This window comes from Halyomorpha halys, unplaced genomic scaffold (genome assembly GCF_000696795.3).
Source record: "Halyomorpha halys isolate HHAL.00 unplaced genomic scaffold, Hhal_1.1 Scaffold157.1, whole genome shotgun sequence".
In the NCBI taxonomy this organism is placed as follows: Eukaryota; Metazoa; Arthropoda; class Insecta; order Hemiptera; family Pentatomidae; genus Halyomorpha; species Halyomorpha halys.
In genome coordinates, this window is record NW_027114029.1 from 1,025,354 (window position 1) to 1,043,542 (window position 18,189).

Here is an 18,189-nt window from a genome sequence, read left to right on the forward strand (position 1 = left end):
TATTGAACGGAATTAATTAGCAAACACTCTAGAATCAAAATAAACAACGAACAAACGAAAAACGACAGGACTTTTTGAATGCCCTGGTAATTTCCTCCAGTTAGCATAACGACCATTAAAATGTAAATTTAAGTGTTTCTACATTGCGCGGAAGTCTTTTTCGATGCAGAACAGCCATCAAGTCTGGCACTCGGGATTGTTTTTCAAACTACGTAAATTCCTATCTCCTACATATTTTCTCATCATCCTTTCCTTCCTCACTGATAGATTATTCCAAGTAAACCATAGTGGTTCCTATTCATCCCTCTATTCTCAGTCCGCTGGTGTTCCTCAAGGTATTATCCTTGGCTGCCATCCCAACCAATCCTAACACTATCCTCACTACTTATGCCGATGTCACATGTGTGCTCGCAGTTAATAATAACCCTTTAATTAGAGGATTAAAATAAATCCCTTCAAATCACCTTTACCCTTCGTCGCAAACCTACCAACTGCCCTACAGTCTTCTTTAATAATGTTACTCTTACCCCTGTTTTACAGACCACAGCTACCTTGGACCACATCTGGACAAACGACTAACTTGGAATTCTCACACAAGACTGAAAAGACAGAAAACTGCACGTCGATTCCGCCTATTACAGCAACAGCACTTACTAAACAAACGGTCTAAACTTCCAACACTTTACAAAAGACTGATCTACATGACAATGATATGGCCTGTCCAGATAGGCCATATGGACGTACGGAGTCGAGCTTTGGGGCTCCACTAAACTTTCTAATTCCTCTCTTACAATCCAAAATCCTTCGAAAATCCTCAATGCTCCTTACTTTGTAACAAATAAAATCATACATAAATACCTTAATGTTCCATATGTAACCGATCTAGCCTGAACGATATATCATTCCTTCAATTATAAACTCCCTAACCATCCAAATCCACTAATTTCTAACCTTCCTATTTCATTCCTGACAATCTTCCTAGACGGTTTGAGAAGAAGATGGCCACTAATGTAAAAACCTCATTAGAGTGCTACCAATGGGTAGTTTCTCTACATGCCTGCATCACTCCGTTATAAACATACGTCAAATTTACTAAATGTATTATTATGCACAATTGTAAATTAAAAAAAAAAAAGTTTTTCCGTAAAAAATTATTAATTTTTCCTTCCATTTTCAAAATAATGGATATTTTCCGTCGTCTGAATTACACAGTTACACAAGTTTATTTGTATTTCAATTCGTTATAAGACTGCTGAGTCCTGTTTGTCCAAGGACAGTAAATAAATTGATCCAGTTGCCAAAAGTGTTTACTGTTATTTATGAATTTATTTTTTCTTCATTTGCGCAGTTGAGATCGTTATAGACTTAAATTGGCTACTGTTGTTTGTAGAGTTTTATCGGGCGGGTGATAGAGCACGACTCGCCGCGGGGGGCGTTCCGCAGGCTGCATTAGCTCACGTTTGCTATTGGTCTCTTGTCAATTAATTGTCCTTTCTTGTCATGGAATAGTCTGTACAATGTCAGTTGGTGTCATGACATCCTCCTGGGAGTTGATAACGTGGGATGAGCTGCCTCATTGTTGACGAGTTACAAGTAAGGTGTTTGCTATTTATGACACTAAAAAAAGGGGGTTTGTTTCTTTGTTTGGTTGTTAAGTGGCGCCAAACTTCATTGATCATCAACGCCATGTATATTTTATTTAATTTTGCTAATATTCGTTAAATTTTATTTATTTCTTGATTTGATTATTTTATTTTTTTTTATTTATTTATTTTTTTTCTCTTCCGATCAAGTTATATTTTTGTCAGTAAATTTTATGATTTCAAAAACCGAAACACCAATTCTATTGCCTTATCATCGTCTCCAATGGTTTTTGAGATATCTTGGCTTAGTCCCAAGCTATTGAGGTGTGGTGTAAAATATGGGCATCGTTGGAAAACATGGCTTATTGTTAAATTGTTATTGCAATACTGGCAGTTCGGAGGCGTTTCTTTTGATATAAGATAGGAGTGGGTGAGCCTCGTGTGACCTATTCTCAGCCTAGTCAGTACAACTTCCTCTCTACGGCATTTGCGACTGGTTGTACCCCAGGGCTTGACATCTTTTTTAATAATTTTTAATTTGCCCATTGGGCTTTCGTTCCACATAGATTACCATTTATCTTTGACTTCCTTTACAAGAGGCCTGCATATCTCTGACGGAGTTAAAATTGCTTTACCCCGTCCCGGAAGTATTATATTATTCATTTATTATTATAGTATAGAAGTATTATATTATTATAGTATAGTATTATATTAAAAAAAGGGGGTATTTAGACATTTTGGTATAATATCATCTTCAATATTTACAATCTAAACCATTAAAAATTCAGATACTTTGTATATACAATTTATCATAGAATCCTCCAGTATACCTGTGAAATGAGCCCTCATAAGTAATCATTGAAATATGAATTAAATAATAATATCTCTCTAGATAAATAAGTCTCTACTCAGGATAAGATATTAAAAGTGTACGAATTAAAATTTCGATACATTTCTAGCATTAAAAACATCTATATAAGAAGCGAGGGGCCGAAACTAGTCTGTTAAAATATTTCATTTAGTCCATTTTTAAGTACATAAAGCATAATACAAAAATAAATAATATTTTTTGTATCCTTTATTATTGGTGGAGGAGATATTTTGTAGTGATATGAATAAGAAAGACAAATAGATTTAAAGTCTCTTAAAATAAGATTATCATATGATCTTCACACTCCCTTGCTTTATAAACCGTTATTATTAAAAAATAGAATTGTGTCTAGGGAGTGAGGACTTAAGAAATAGTGCTAGATTAAATAAGAACCGTGGAGTTTATTTAAATTATCAACTTAAATAATAGTAATTTATTATTAGGGCGGGTTCGGCCGAGAAGGATTGCCTTTTTTTTTTGTGTGTGTGTACGATCTCCTCTTGTTAGATTGTGACATGCCGTAAATTGACCAATCTACTCGCTATAATTGTCTGTTTGAAAAATCAGATAAGTAAGGGCGGGATTGTAGGATTTCACGCCGTTTTACATCAGGCGGTTTTTAAATATTGGTTTATTAAACTTGATCAAAGTCGCCTCTTCTGATGTTATGATATCCTCTTGTGAGATTGTGACATATAAAGCAATTATGAAAAATAAAACAACTAAACTCAGTATTAGTAGAAAATGTCGAACGTGTTTTAATTTAATTTTCTCAAAATTATCCCTCTTCTTGAAATTTGTATTGGGTAATTACCCATATTCCCAGGTGTTTGCCAAACAATGACAAATTGATTTGGATAGTGTGGTAGAAATTGGTCTGAATTTGCTGACGACTCGTCGGATGTTTGTCGGTTTTTAGGCACGAATCAAAGAGAGCTTATGCTGCATCCACAGGTTTGTTTTCAGTTGGCATTGTTTTAGAAACTTCTAACAAATAATATTTATGCTCTCCGCGTTAATTAATTAATGAATTCCCGTAACCTTTGGATTCAATAATTAACTTTTGTTTAAAGTTGTATATTTTAGTTCTATCGATTCGATTAACGTGCTGATTTTTTCAAATCTTATTATTTAAATTTAGTAGTTTATTTTTTATTCAACACAAATATATATTTATGAAGACATTATATGTCCAGGTAATTAAATTAACAAGTTTTTGATGAATATTCTAGAAGGAAGGTCAGATTTATATATTATGTAGTACTAATTGTATGAATGTTTGTCTTATATAATCTACATGGCTGATATTTATGTTTCCTTTAATTTGCCTCTAATTATTTATTACTCAGGGTAATCGAATGTAATATTTTTTTTATTGCATACTGCCAAGTATACTGCAGCTTTATTTAGGTCACTCAGGTCTGAAATTAAGTCCGCCATTGCCGTACATGTAAATATCTGATCGCCGTTCATCTCACCAGCCACTCCTATTCTCTTCAAGTGGTGCCGTAGATAGTCACGTCCAGTGGCCAACCTGAAGCATGGCACTGCCACCGCTCTTGGTTAAGTCAATGGAAGGTGCTTCTTAGGGTAATAGCAGAATAATTCAAAAGAACAAAACAAGGGAATGAATACCGACCTTTGTTGCTTCCTTTGTTTACCAAGCATTTATACAAGTCTTGGATTCAGTGGCAGGTGGCAAACGTGTGGCTGATGATTTGTCGTTTGAAAATAAAATCTATGATACTGAGATAAAGGTGTATACAGGAAAAGAGTTTTTTTTCACGCATTAGCTAAAGTAGTTTTGAATTGTATTTGGCAAAAGGGATAGGTGTATCATTCATGACTATTTTAGGGAAGTTCTTTTAGTGTAAATACTATCTCTGGTTAGTATTTATGTGGTCTTATCTTTTGGTACTGATAATACTTGATTATTGACTCAGTAATTTTCTCTTATTTGAAAGATTTAAGACGTTTTTAGAATCTTCCAATGGACCTGGTAAAAAAAATAATATAAAAATAATTGAAACCGGATACTTGTTAATAGTTCGTTGTTTTACATCGTTTTAATTTATCCTTCAGCTCCTGTTGATTCTTACCCTGAGAAACTCAAGTTCTTCCAACATCTCGTGACTAAAACATTAATTTTGTCTAAATGAAGTCTTGGGGTTTATAATTGCAGTGATTCGCGACCTCGGTCTCTTCTGTTTCCCGTGGTAAAAAGATTGGATTGTACATCCAAATATATCATTCGTCTCAATGAATTAGATCAAGGATTTCAAAGCGGAATACATTTTCTTTGTATCCAAGGATGTTGTCTCATGATGTATTATATTCATGCAGATAGGAATTCGAAAGGTCTTAAAAATAGAACGGTTTATTGCTTTCGCCTGGCGTGGGAAGGCGAAGGATTTCATGTACAACGGTGTTTCCAATTATAATACCAAATTATCTGTTTTGTGAAAACTGACTGACCTTACAGTATCAGATATGGGATAGAAAAACACTCAGGGTATTTATTTGTACATAAATAAATGAATGAGAGGTACACTTCTTATAAGTAAATATTGACAGTAGTTCAGAATTAAAGAAAAACAAAAGAAAAAATAGTTTAGTTTTATTTAGAAAATATGAACCTGATCTTGATTTAAAATATATTTAGTTATGAGCCAAGACAAATAAATACTTACGTACTTCTTCGGAGGAAGATGATCCGGGTGGCGGCCAATAAAGGTATTAAAATAGTATAAGAAAACTATTAATTGTCAACCAAGGTTTTGCCCCACTTTGCAGGGCTTCATCAGGGCTGATAAGAATGAAGTTCTGATACCAACTGAGCATACATACTTCTTTATTTATATTTTTAATTTTCTGAATACTAATACTCTCTCTGTAATAACTCCCCTTCTCTCAATTTTTATGGTTTTATACTTATGTATACAACTTAAGTATAAGAGAAAGCAAAGTTTTAAGAAAGAGAAGAAGGAATAAGATCTAACACGCTTGAACTGCTGTAAAAATCTTGGTTTATTGGGTTCAGTACATCTCTCTATATACATTCCACCAGCTGATCTTCTCGGTCAGCTGACATCGAAGTAACAGCTGACTGTAACTTACAGTTATATGTATATAATTATACACAAAACACAAATAATATTAAGCATAGTAATTCCTGGAGGAAGGCATATAATTTAGGAGTAAGCTGCCAGGAACTTTTTATCCAGTTTGGATTACAATAGCGAAAATTCTTAGTATTACTGAAAGATCAGTACTTAGTTAATTTATTTTCAGAAATCTATATGTCAGGAACTAGGTGACGTATAGATGTCTATTAACACTCAAATTAAAGCTAGTTTAATGGACTATAAAGTAGTTTATGACCTTTTCTTTTGTAGGAATAGTATTTTGCATGGTATTTTCTAAAACAAATAGATTTATAGTTGTTCGGACAATAAGTTTTATTTATGTAAAACTTTATTTCAGAAACCATTGGACGTACAGCACTCAAATTAAAGCTAGTCAAATTTACTATAAAATAGCTTTTAACGTTTATCTTTGTAGAAGTAGCAGCTTTTATGGTATTTGAAAAAATAAATTCGCAAACTATTAATTTCTCGTTGTTCGTATAAAATGTTTGATTTTTGAAAAAATATATCTCTAGATCCATAAGACGCACATATGTTTGCTAGCACTAAAAATAAAGGAAATTTAACTTACTATAAAGTAGTTTATGACACTTATCTTCGTAAGGCTAATAGTTTTTATGATATTCGCATATGAGTATAAATTTGGTAAATGAAAATTTGTCCGAACAACTATAAATCAATTTATTTTAGCAAATATCATTGAAATTGCAACTCTAACGCCGATAAATTCAAATTTTTCAGTATAAATCCACCGACTACTGATCATTCAGTACGTTCTGTACAACATTTTTATGAAAAATTCCTTTTTAAAAACATTACGGCGTTGTTTAAAATATATACAACCTGCAGACAGGCGAGTCCGACGAAATTAGATTCCAGCTGATTCTTTTCGTTTTATCATTTCCTTTACTTTCGAGTTAAGACAAGGTACAGTCGGACGGCGTAAGGTTTGGGTTTTGAAAGGAGTATGGATGTCCAATATGGATTACAGATGTGAAGTGAGGATGGAAACCATGGGGTCCCACTGCAAGTAATCAAGGTCAGGTTGAAGGGATTCATCGGAAAGGAGGTTTATGATATAATTCGGATACTGCTATGTGGTAAAAATTATCGAGGAAATACTGTTTGTATTCATCAAAGTGGGAAATAAGGGATTGTGCATTAACGTGACAGGAACTGAGGACATTAGTCATGACTGTGGAGTGGTAAATGGAAAAATAAGAAAAAGGAGAAAAGTTGAGGGATAGAGAATAGCATTTTTTTGTATATATTATTATGATTAGATAGAATGTATCAATGAAAAGAAATTGAAAGGAATTTGTTACTGGAGCTTTCGTAATTTGAAAAAAATTATCAATAAAAATTAAGTCATAAAAAAGTAAAAAGAAGAAGAATATGTGTACTATTATAAAAATTTTGATAAAAAATGAAAATAAATATAAGTAAAATATCATCTATACAGGAAAATAAAATAACAATGTTTTAATGTAAAAAATGTGTTCCTGAGACAGCCATGGGCATGGACTGTATATATGTATTTTGAAACTATTTTATTCAAGAGGGTCTTCAATGTTCTCCGTTCTTTGAAAATCTCTAAGAAACATATATTTAAATCACAAAGGCTTATTTTAAGGTCAATGAGGTTTCATCCATTGAGAAGGCTAAGAATCACCATTTCTGAGGTTTACTAATTAGAACTTATACTAATGATTACATATTTAATAAAGACCCTGATCATATAGAATAAGAATAAAAAAATCTTCTGATGAGCAGGAGATATTGCGTAGTACACTTTATGTCAACAAACTTTGTGAACCCATTAACCTTCGAAGCATGTGTGGGTTCGCAAAGGCTATCGGCCTTTCTTGGCGAAGTATCCAAAGGCGAACAATAGACCCACCTTGCTATTAGCTATTATTTCAGGGGGGAGGGTATTCAATTTTATCATTTCAGGTTATATGTGGAAGTGTTCTTGCAACTTAAGGGAAACTAATATTAATTAAAACATTTTTATTAGTTATAAAACACTTAAAATCAAAACAACACAACGGGCAAAAATAAAGCATACATATTTTGCGGTAAGGTGATTTAAATTTTTTTTTTTTAATGTTAGAACCTTAGAGTACTATATCATGTTACTTATTTTACATTGAACATTTCAGATAACAAATAAAATTAGTTATTCAATTTCACAGCGTTTATTGTAGACCGTATTAGAGTCCTACTTGTTGAACTTTCTTAGCCCTAAGAACTCTCTCCCTTTCTCTCTCCTTATTTATTCAGAGGCCATAGAGACTTCTTCCGCTATACTGAATAGTTTTTCACACGGTGATAGTTTATAGAACCAGCGTTTAGATCCTATAGATGCTTTATTTGTATTCAAGGCAAACTCCTGACCAATGGGGTTTAGGTATCAATATAAATGGGTATTTAGGTATATTGTTACATAACTTTTCGCGTAATTGACCATCTTATAGTAGCTACAAAAATGTGTTTATTGCAAATTGGCTTCCTTAACTTAATATCATAATCTTTTATTTATTAAAATGTCATAAATATATATATATTTTAAAAGAAAAATCTAACCTATTTTTCACTAATTAACTTTATAAACTATTTATTTTTGGGAACTTTTTTCTGGACATTGACAGATCGGTTTATGTTTGATTTATTTTCTATGTAGGTATTCAACAGTAATAATTAGCTAGGGTTACAAATTGGGAGCTGAGGGGAAAGTTCGTATGAAAATAAATGAAAACGTCGACTCGTAAATGCCTTTTTTTTTTGGCTTAAAATTATTTTCTTTTATTGAATAAATTCTAGATATACATATACTATAAACTCTCTCTCTCTCTCACACACTTCTGTTACGTTTCGGCTCTTTCTATTACATTTTCAAATATATTCCCCTTTACCCTACTACTATTATTAAAATCCATTTTCATATACATATTCAACTCCTAGAAGTATTTGTTTACAATTTATTTAAAATCTATTCTTTTTCTAAGATGTTTTTTTATTCATCCATTTTTTTTTTTCCTTCGAGCTTTTATATCTACAAAATAAAAATCAATATTATACACAAGATTTATTTTTTAATAACGTCCATTATTGTTAAAATTGTATAAACCATGAGAGTTTTCATTCATATTTGTGCTAAATTAATTATTGTTTTGTTGTTTTTTTGACCGAAACTCCAACCATCTTCTCATTTTATTAATTTTTTTTTTATTAAATTGAAAAAATTGTCGAATGCCTTATTTTAATACTCCATAAAGAAAATTATGTGGACTTTCCCTATTTCTATTTCTGGCCATGTTTCATCTGTATCAAATCAGTTCAAAATGGAATTCATATTGCTTTTAAGTATGTTGGATGTTGAATTTATTTTTGTTTTGTAGAATAGAGGTGTAGTTTCATGTTCTTTCAGTTTATTTAGCAATTTAGCGGCGTATGATGCACTTATATTTTTGTGTGAATAAATTTTCGGAGATTAAAAGACTGGCTTATATTTGCTAAATTGTTTAAGTAAATTTTCAACAGTAATAAATAGCATTAGTTACAAGTTGGAGCCTGAAATTTTTTTTGGTCTACTTTACGGAAATCCTCATTATATTTTTTAAAACTTTTAGTGACTAAAAAAACATTTAATAGAATCATAATTTTTTTTTTTTATTCTTTAGAAAGAGACAAATCGATTGTTATATAATAACCAAGAAATAATGTGAACTTTTTGAGAAACTCGCCAAAAAAGGTTAATAACTTTTTTAATGACAAAATTTGGGCAGCCTATAATGTTTCCGGGAAAATCCCAAAAACTTTACAAAAGGTCCATGACAATCGGATGGACGGTATCGCAATGCATAAAGTACCAACAAACAAATATGAAGTTTTATATATTAGATTTTGTTATCTCTTGTGTGGTTTGACAAATTAGGTACTATTCACGTATAGCATTAGGTGTGTGTTTTCAGAATAAAAGATATATTCTAGATAGCAATATAGTTTTTACAATTATTTATTTGTTATTCTAATTAGTAAACAAACAATGATATTCCGAATCACGAAGATCCTTTGCGTGATGTATTTAGAGGACACTTTTTCGTGGTTAAACATATGGTGTCACTATTAATAGACCGCAAAGATGCAATGGCAAAGCTAAAACCCGAGGTTACTATCAGTCTGTTATATTTTTCAGAATTATGATATAATGTATTTTGATTTATTTAGATATTATTTTGTCTGGTTTTGTATTCATATTTTATTAAACTATGATAATGCTTTCTTATGCTTATTCATTTTGGGTTACTTGTATGTAATTTTTACAGTTAAAGTTTATTATTAACCGTCTTAAAAATACCGTAAATTAATTTAATTTTCAATTATTTTTTTTTATTATTGATGTTTTTTCTCTCCTACTTTGTTCGATTATAATCGATAAAATTATACTAAAGTGTTAAATAAAATGCTTATATAGGTTGTAAATGTGTATCACTGCATATGTTTCGAAATAAATGCTTACGTTTTTTAATTAAAAATTTTTTCCACATATATTGAAAATAAATGTTTTTTATAACTTATATTTTAACGTTTAAAAAAAATATTCCATAAAAAAATAAAAATAAAAGCTATATCCTGTTTTGTTAACTGTTAGTGTTGGTTGTAATTTTAATGATCTAATTTTTTTTTTCAGGTAAGTTGGAGTCATTAACTTCCTAGTGTTTTGCTGAACTGGTAATTGTGTACATACATATTTTTTAAAAATTAACATTTAGTTTTACGTTAGTTAGTTTATGGTTTGGAATTATTGATGTTAATCGTCTACGAAATATATTGTTTTTACATTATTTAATAAGGTGATACATGGCCGACTGTTTTTGTAAGGATTTAGTCTTTAATTATGTCAACATCTTAATTAAAACAAATAACTTTATCCGAGTTCTTGATGATAATCTCAATATTAAAAAAAATAAATTTAGCATATTATTTTTTATACCTTAAGTTATTGTCATTTTTTTTTTAAATTATTATTTTTATATAAAATATACCTTACTAAAGGGTGAATAAGTATTAATACTGAATGATTTAAAACTTTAAAAAGTGATTGATTTTCTTAAACCTGATTCAAACCTAAAGATAATACCTGTAAGATAATACCATTATTTTTTTCAATTTCTTCTTTGTTAAGTTTTTTTCTTCTTCAGAATGGTTTAACTCAATATTGATTTGTAGTGTTAAGAAGTTCAAACCACTTTAAAAATTTATTATAATTCTCAGACTGAGGGGTTATTTTTAATCTTAGACTGTGGTTTAAATTGAGTTTATTTTGTTTAACATCAATAAAACCAGCGAATTATTATTTTTTTTAAATATTTAGCAAGTACTGTTTCTTCATGAAGGTGATTTGCTCAAGATCATCTTCAACCGTGATAGTGCAAGATCCCAAGAGGAGAAACAAGTTAGTTATCTCACCCCAATTTTTGATTACATTAATGTATAATTACTAGTCAAAATTGATGAGTCTGCCAAGTATAGGTAAGGGGAATAAAAAATGGGGGCTGTTACAAAGCGATAAAAAAAACTAATTTTTCATTCGGAGCTCTATATCTTAAAAAGTAGGAACAACACAAGAAAACCTAAGAGAACGTCATTTAAAGAAGAGTAAATTTTCTAAAATATGAGCCCTAATAGAGTTATTTACGTTAAATAGTTTTCGAGATATAGCTTTTTAAAAAGCAACATTTCATAAAAATGTTCTATGGAACGTACTGAAAGATAGTAGTTAGTGAATTTATTTTGAAAAATTTACATCTCAAAAACCATTTGACGTACAGATGTCTATTAGCACTCAAATTTAGGCTAGTTTAATGAGCTGTAAAGTACTTTATGATGTTTATCTTCGTAGGACTAATAGTTTACATGAAATTTGCTAAAATAAATTGATTTATTGTTGTTCTGACAAATTTTCATTTGCCAAATCCATATTCATATGTAAATAGCATAAAAACTACTACTCCTACGAAGATAAGTGTCATAAACTACTTTATAGTAAGTTAAATTTCCTTTATTTTGAGTGTTGGTAGACATATGTGCGTCTTATGGGTCTAGAGATATATTTTTTCAAATATCAAACATTTTATACGAACAACTAGAAATTAACATTTTGTGAATTTATTTTGTCAAATATCATAAACACTACTACTTCTACAAAGATAAGTGTCATAAACTACTTTATAGTCAGTTAAATTTCCTTTATTTTGAGTGTTGGCAGACATATGTGCGTCTTATGGATCTAGATATATATTTTTTCAAATATCCAACATTTTATACGAAAAACTGGAAATTAACATTTTGTGAGTTCATTTTGTCAAATATCATAAAAACTACTACTTCTACAAAGATAAACATTATTAACTATTTGTAGTAAATTTAACTAGCTTTAATTTGAGCGCTGGCAGACATCTGTACGTCCAATGGTTTCTGAAATGAAGTTTTTCATAAATCAAACTTAATGTCCGAACAACCATAAATCAATTTATTTTAGCAAATGTCATGAAAACTATTCCTACGAAGGTAAACGTCATAAACTTTTTTATAGTCCATTAAACTAGCTTTAATTTGAGTGCTAATAGACATCTATACGTCACTTAGTTCCTGAGATATAGAATTCTCTAAATAAATTAATTAACTACTAATCATTCTGTAGATTTTTAAGAAATTTTGCATTTTAAAAAGCTATATCTCGAGAACTATTGGACGTAAACAGCTCTTTTAGGGCTAATATTTCAGCAAATTTACTGTTCTTTAAATGATGTTCTCTTAGATTTTCTAGTGTTGTTAGTAGTTTTTAAGATATAGAGCTCCGAATGAAAAATTTGTGTTTTTTTAAGGTTTTGAAATAGCCGCCATTTTTTATTCCCTCTACCTATACTTGGCAGACTCATCAATTTTGACTAGTAATTATATATTAAAGTAATCAAAAATAGGGGTGAGATAACTGCCTTTTTTTCTTCCCAGTTAAGGGTACCTACCCACTTTATAGGTGCTACCAAACCCACAGGGTTAACTCACGGCTACAGTAACTTCATTCGAACCCAGAGTTAGTAATATAGTGCCTTACTAACTGAGCTAAAAAAAAATAAATAAAAAAAGTTAGTATTAGTTGCAATTTTCTCCTTGCCTGATTAAGGTATTATCAATTTGAACTGTTAATACATTGTAACTACTGAACAAGTTTCCTGCGCACTTGGCAGTGTACAAATGCCTGTTATCTTTGTTTCTTCCAATGTATTCTGAAACCCACTAATTTCCAAGGTGATTGTACCTGCAATTAATGGAATTGAGTCATTAGCTCCACTACTTGATAATGCTAGCGACACCTTTTTATTTTGTTCCGAACCATTATTTTTTCCACGTGTTTCTTCCTTCGGCTATGCTTTATAATTTGATCACGTGTGTTATTAAAATTCTCAGTAATTCACCCCTTCATTGTTCCTTAATGTTTCGCCCTAACATTGTTTGCTTTACACTGCCGTTCATGACCTTAACACAAAGTATTTTTAGTTTTAGTTTTTTCTTTAAGTTTTGGTTGTATTGACTTACTTTATGTCGTTTAAATTTTAAAAACCTTAAATTTTTAACCATAACTGAAGAGTTTTGTGGAAGCTAATTGTATTGAATGATTTTACGTTCCTATTACAAAGGCTGAAATTCAATTTTTCAAACTAACTTAATTATAAGTATTAGAATAAATATGCTATGGCCACTATGTAGAAATTCTAAGTATAAAATGTTTTCCTGCCAAAATTTCATATGTGTTCTTTCGCCAAATTTTTCTATTGTTTATTTTTATATAAATATACCTATAACCAAAAAACTAATAAGAGATAAGTCAATCTAGAAAAAGTTTAACAAAAATGTGTAGGCATATTCATATTGGTTAGACCAACTGATTATTTTATTTTTTTTTTTTTTACTGAATAACGTATTTTAGTACTTAAAATACATTTTTATATACATAATATATAATATATATATATTAAAAATAAAAAAAAAAACACACTAGTCTACTGGTCAGACAGAAGAATTAAGGACTGGAGGTGGACTGGAAATCTAAATTACAAACAATAACACTAAAGTTTTCTATAACAAGCTTATTCTGGAGAGACTTACTCAAAACTACTGGTTAATACCATTCTAAAAACATTAAATTAGTACTTCACTTATGTGGTTCCTTTTTTTTTTTCATTTTTATTGTGTAAGGTTGAATCCGACACTTCATATGTTAATCAATGCGTTGCTTCCTATAAATTTATCAATTTTAAACTATAAATTATGTAAGGCAAAAAATATTAAAACGTATAAATTTTACTATACTGGCTTAGATGGACCTATATACCTGTATAAGAGTGTACAGCTTGAGAAATTTAATTCATACATTAAATTTTATCCTACAAAAATCATACTTTAGCCTAAAAAGAGTAAAACGTGTAATTTTGTGCAAAAAAAAAAAAAAAAAATGCTACTTACTCAAGCTACGATATGATCCCGCCATCTATCCAGCTGACTCTGATTTTCGGCCTTATCTTCTGAGTTAATATCAGTGCTCAGTAGATAGAGTTGACGACAGAAACAATAATTTAATATAATAAATTCAACATAGATTTTTGTTACTTTAAGAACGTATATATAATTTTTTCATGGCAAATTAAAACTCTGCAGGTAGAAGGTCAGTTGGTATAATATTCATCAAGGTAGTTAACCTTGGGTTTATGGTGACACTTTATGAATTAGTGCCTAACCTAAAGGTTCTTATTGATTGTTTAAAGGTCAACTTTAGATATTTTTTTATGTAAAGAATAAGCAACGTTATTCAACTGTTCAGTGTTGACGTTGGTGAGCAGAACATTAAGGAGCCTATAATGTTGTTGACTCATTAGTCATTAGAATCTTCATTTTCAATGATGGAGATTGCTTAGCACCATTATCTATTTTTAATTTATCTATGACGCTTTAGAAAACTTTTTTTAAGAAATAAAAGGAGTTGACGCTAATAATAATAAACGATTAGATGAAAGTATCTGTGATTTATGATTAATGTCGTTATTCTTTTTTCTTGTACATCTATAAACAATTTTTTTTAAGTTTGTAAAAAAAGTTATTTTTTTAAACGTTTTTGTTACTATATACAAATTGCCATAAGGGTATAATTGATACATGTGAATTGAGTGTGACACCGGTGATTTTAATTTTTTTTTTTTTAAAGATCTGTAGTTTTAATTAAAGTATAGGGGAAAGAAACTAATACAATAAAAATATAAAGTAATTGTAAAAATTAGAAAGCTGATAAACTTAAATTATATATTGTATATATATAGTAGTGAATAAATGAAAAACTAATACATTTGGCTAAAAAATAAAATATTTATATCGGAAGAAGATGGCTGACCGTATGAAGTGGGATGTAGGAAGATATTCCGGGTGGTGGTCAATAAAGGCATCAAAATAGTAGAAAAAAACTATTTATTTTTAACCTACGTTTCGTCCCTCTTTGCAGAGTATATGAAATGTTACTTGTTAAAAAGCTATATCTCGAAAACTATATAACGTAAATAACTCTATTAGGGCTCATATTTTAGCAAATTTACTCTTCTTTAAATGACGTTCTCTTTGATTTTCGTGTGTTGTTCCTACTTTTTAAGATATTGAGCTCCGAATGAAAAATTAGATTTTTTTGTTGCTTTGAAACAGCCGCCATGTTTTATTCCCTCTACCTATACTTGGCAGATTCGTCAATTTTGACTATTCATTATACACAGTTTTCATTAAAGTAATCAAAAATTGGGGTGAGATAACTGGTCGCTTGGGGCTAGATCTGGTGAGTAAGATGGATAGTCAAGCAGTTCAAATTCGTAAATTTTAGCCATGGCACATGGCACACATGGTGTTGTCTTGGTGAAACAAAATTTTCTTTTTCTGCAAATATGGCCGTTTTCCCGCAAGTTCTGCCTTCAGCTTGTCATGTAATGATGCGTAGTATGCTCCTGTAATGGTTTTTGCTTTTTGAAGATAGTCCAATGAAATAACTCCATGACTATCCCAAAAAACAGTCTCTATCACTTTCTCAGCCGAGAAAACAGTTTTTGATTTTTTTAAGCCACTGTTAGGAGTGTATTTTTTTTTTTCGAGCGTATAATAGTGTATCCAAGTTTCATTTACAGTAATTAATCGGTGCTTAAATGCGCCAACAGAGCTTTGGAAATGTTCATTCGAACACATTTTTTGTCTAACGTGAGCAAACGCGGCACCCAACATACGGACAGCTTTCTCATATCTAAATGTTGATTTAATATGTAACGAACACGTTCTTTTGAGATGTTCGTAACCTCCGCTGTCTCTATCTTTACTTTAATTCGGCAGTCTTCACTAGCACTATTTTGTGGACTTTGGCGATGTTTTCGTCGGTTGTGAAAGTTTTTGGACGTCCCGAACGTTCATCGTCTCCCAAGCTCTTACGGCAACATTTAAACTCAGCCGCCCAAAATTTCATTATGGTAAATGATGGTACATAGTCCCCATACGCAGAATCCAACTCATCTTTGATTTGGGTAGGCGTATTGCCTTTCAAAAAAAATATATAATGGCTGCTCGATACTCGATTTTGTCCATTTTCCAAAACCACTCACTCAAATGACTGTTACATAAACACTGCGCGTTCAAAAGGGCTTAAACTTTGGTGGGTAACTGTCAACAGCTGAACAACGAAATTCACTTTTATTTACGAGTGCTGCCATCCTCATGTTGCGGTCGGAAACTTTTCAGACCACTCTCGTAGCTCCTGACAGGATGATGGGAATGTGTTATTGTCAAGCGTATTAATGCTCTCTATAGGATTTCTTAGCGTTTCTATTCAAATTATGACTAAAAAAACCCTTTTTCATACTCCTACATTTTTACCTGACGTATATAAACTATTCCAAACATGTTAGTTATAAAATACGCTTCTTCTTAGTATTACTAATCGCTTATACATTGAGGTCATAAAGCCTAAAAAGAAATAATGGAACTACATCAAAGCCTGCCTAACTAATGATTTCGATATTGTAGCCTCTGATGTATGTATTATGTCATCCAAAGGGTGCTTGATGTCTTGTGGTATTTATAAGTGAAGCAATCACTTGTGAAGAAGACAGTAGATTCCGATGGGTGGTCTTAGCTATACAAGATCTGGTCTGAAGCGGTAGCATTCCATGGACATTCCATCTGATTGATTCACATAGGAGAAATCAGGTAACTGTAGGAGTGCCTATCAATTTTTTTAAACAGAATTTGTTGTGTAATTTCTGGGTAACAACGATATGGGTTCAATTCCTGCCTTAGATAGTTACAATTTATGGTACAGTGGAACCAGGAATATCTCTTGAACCTCTTGAATCTCCTGCCGTAGTGCCGGAGAACATGTGGTTCTAATGGACGTTGAGCCTACTATCTATGGATAAGGCTCCTTAAAGAATTCATGCTGCTTCGTAGTCAATGGGAAAAGATTCGTGAAACAGTTCTATGTCATCCTAAATTCTCTCATTACTGAACAAAACATTGCGAGGGGGTGTGGTAATTTTGATTTGAATGACATTTCCCGATTCTACTGAGTTTTAAAAATGTTTATTTGGGATCAGACAGATAACAAATTAAAGAGTTGCCGGCACAGTGCTGATCCACCTTTCTGCCTTGTCTGAGTTTTTATTTTGACTTACCTATGTATGGAATATATAGTAAGGGATAGATTATGTGTAGTTACTGTGATTGGGATGTTACAGCAACTTTTTCGACTATTAATTAATATTTTTATCGATACTTAATATTACTGATATATTTATTATATTAATATATTCATATTTTTATTAAATCCAATGTATCAATGGAAAAAATGATTTTTTTATATCAGCTAGGTCTTAGCCTCATTAATAGTTTAACAGGGCCATGAATGTCTAATTAAAAAAAAAAATCCTTACCTCTAATTTTATGTATTTGAAACAATTAATATACCAGAAGCACTAAGAAAATATATCACAGTAGAAATACTGTTCTACCTACCTAAAACAATATAATAGTCCTTTAATTTTTAATTTTTAATTAGTCCTTTTCCACAGTTTTTAATGAATTTAATATTGAACAATTTCAAGTAATTGAAAGAACCTTGACAAAGTTATTATTATAAATAAAAGCTAATCATTTGAAAACATTTCTTATAACCTTCTAATGAAAGTTCACCTTGAGGTGCTGCGAGGAGTGCTCGAATACAACAGCCCATTATTTAAATTATTAATATAATTTACTCAGCCTCCACTGGCTCATTACCAGTGATGCGGCGAGAGGGATGCGCTGGGATCTTATGAGCTCTGCTCTACCCCTCACACGTGAGGAATAGAGTGGGTTCAGGGACCCTCAGGTCGATTGTGTAAATATTGTATATATTATTTTATTTATTTTTCATACACATAGTTTGATTATGTTCATCTTGTCTATTCTTTTGTTTGTATATATTTTAAGGGAGTTTTTTTATTATTATTATTATTTTTTTTTTATTTTA

At 30.9% G+C, this 18,189-nt stretch overlaps 1 protein-coding gene across 2 annotated transcripts in view; it reads left to right on the top strand.

Moving 5' to 3' along the window:
- The window catches only part of plx (PTB_TBC1D1_like and TBC domain-containing protein plx), a 142,266-nt gene that overhangs the window by 41,065 nt on the left and 83,012 nt on the right, over positions 1–18,189 (top strand). Inside the window, exon 1 of one of the 2 annotated variants that reach the window (XM_014417452.2) lies at positions 1,549–1,593. The exons of the other annotated variant lie outside the window; for it this stretch is intronic. Coding sequence (XP_014272938.1) covers positions 1,564–1,593 — 30 coding nt within the window. The 5' untranslated portion in view covers positions 1,549–1,563. Of the gene's footprint in view, positions 1–1,548; positions 1,594–18,189 lie in introns of those variants that run through there. 2 annotated transcript variants of the gene reach the window in all.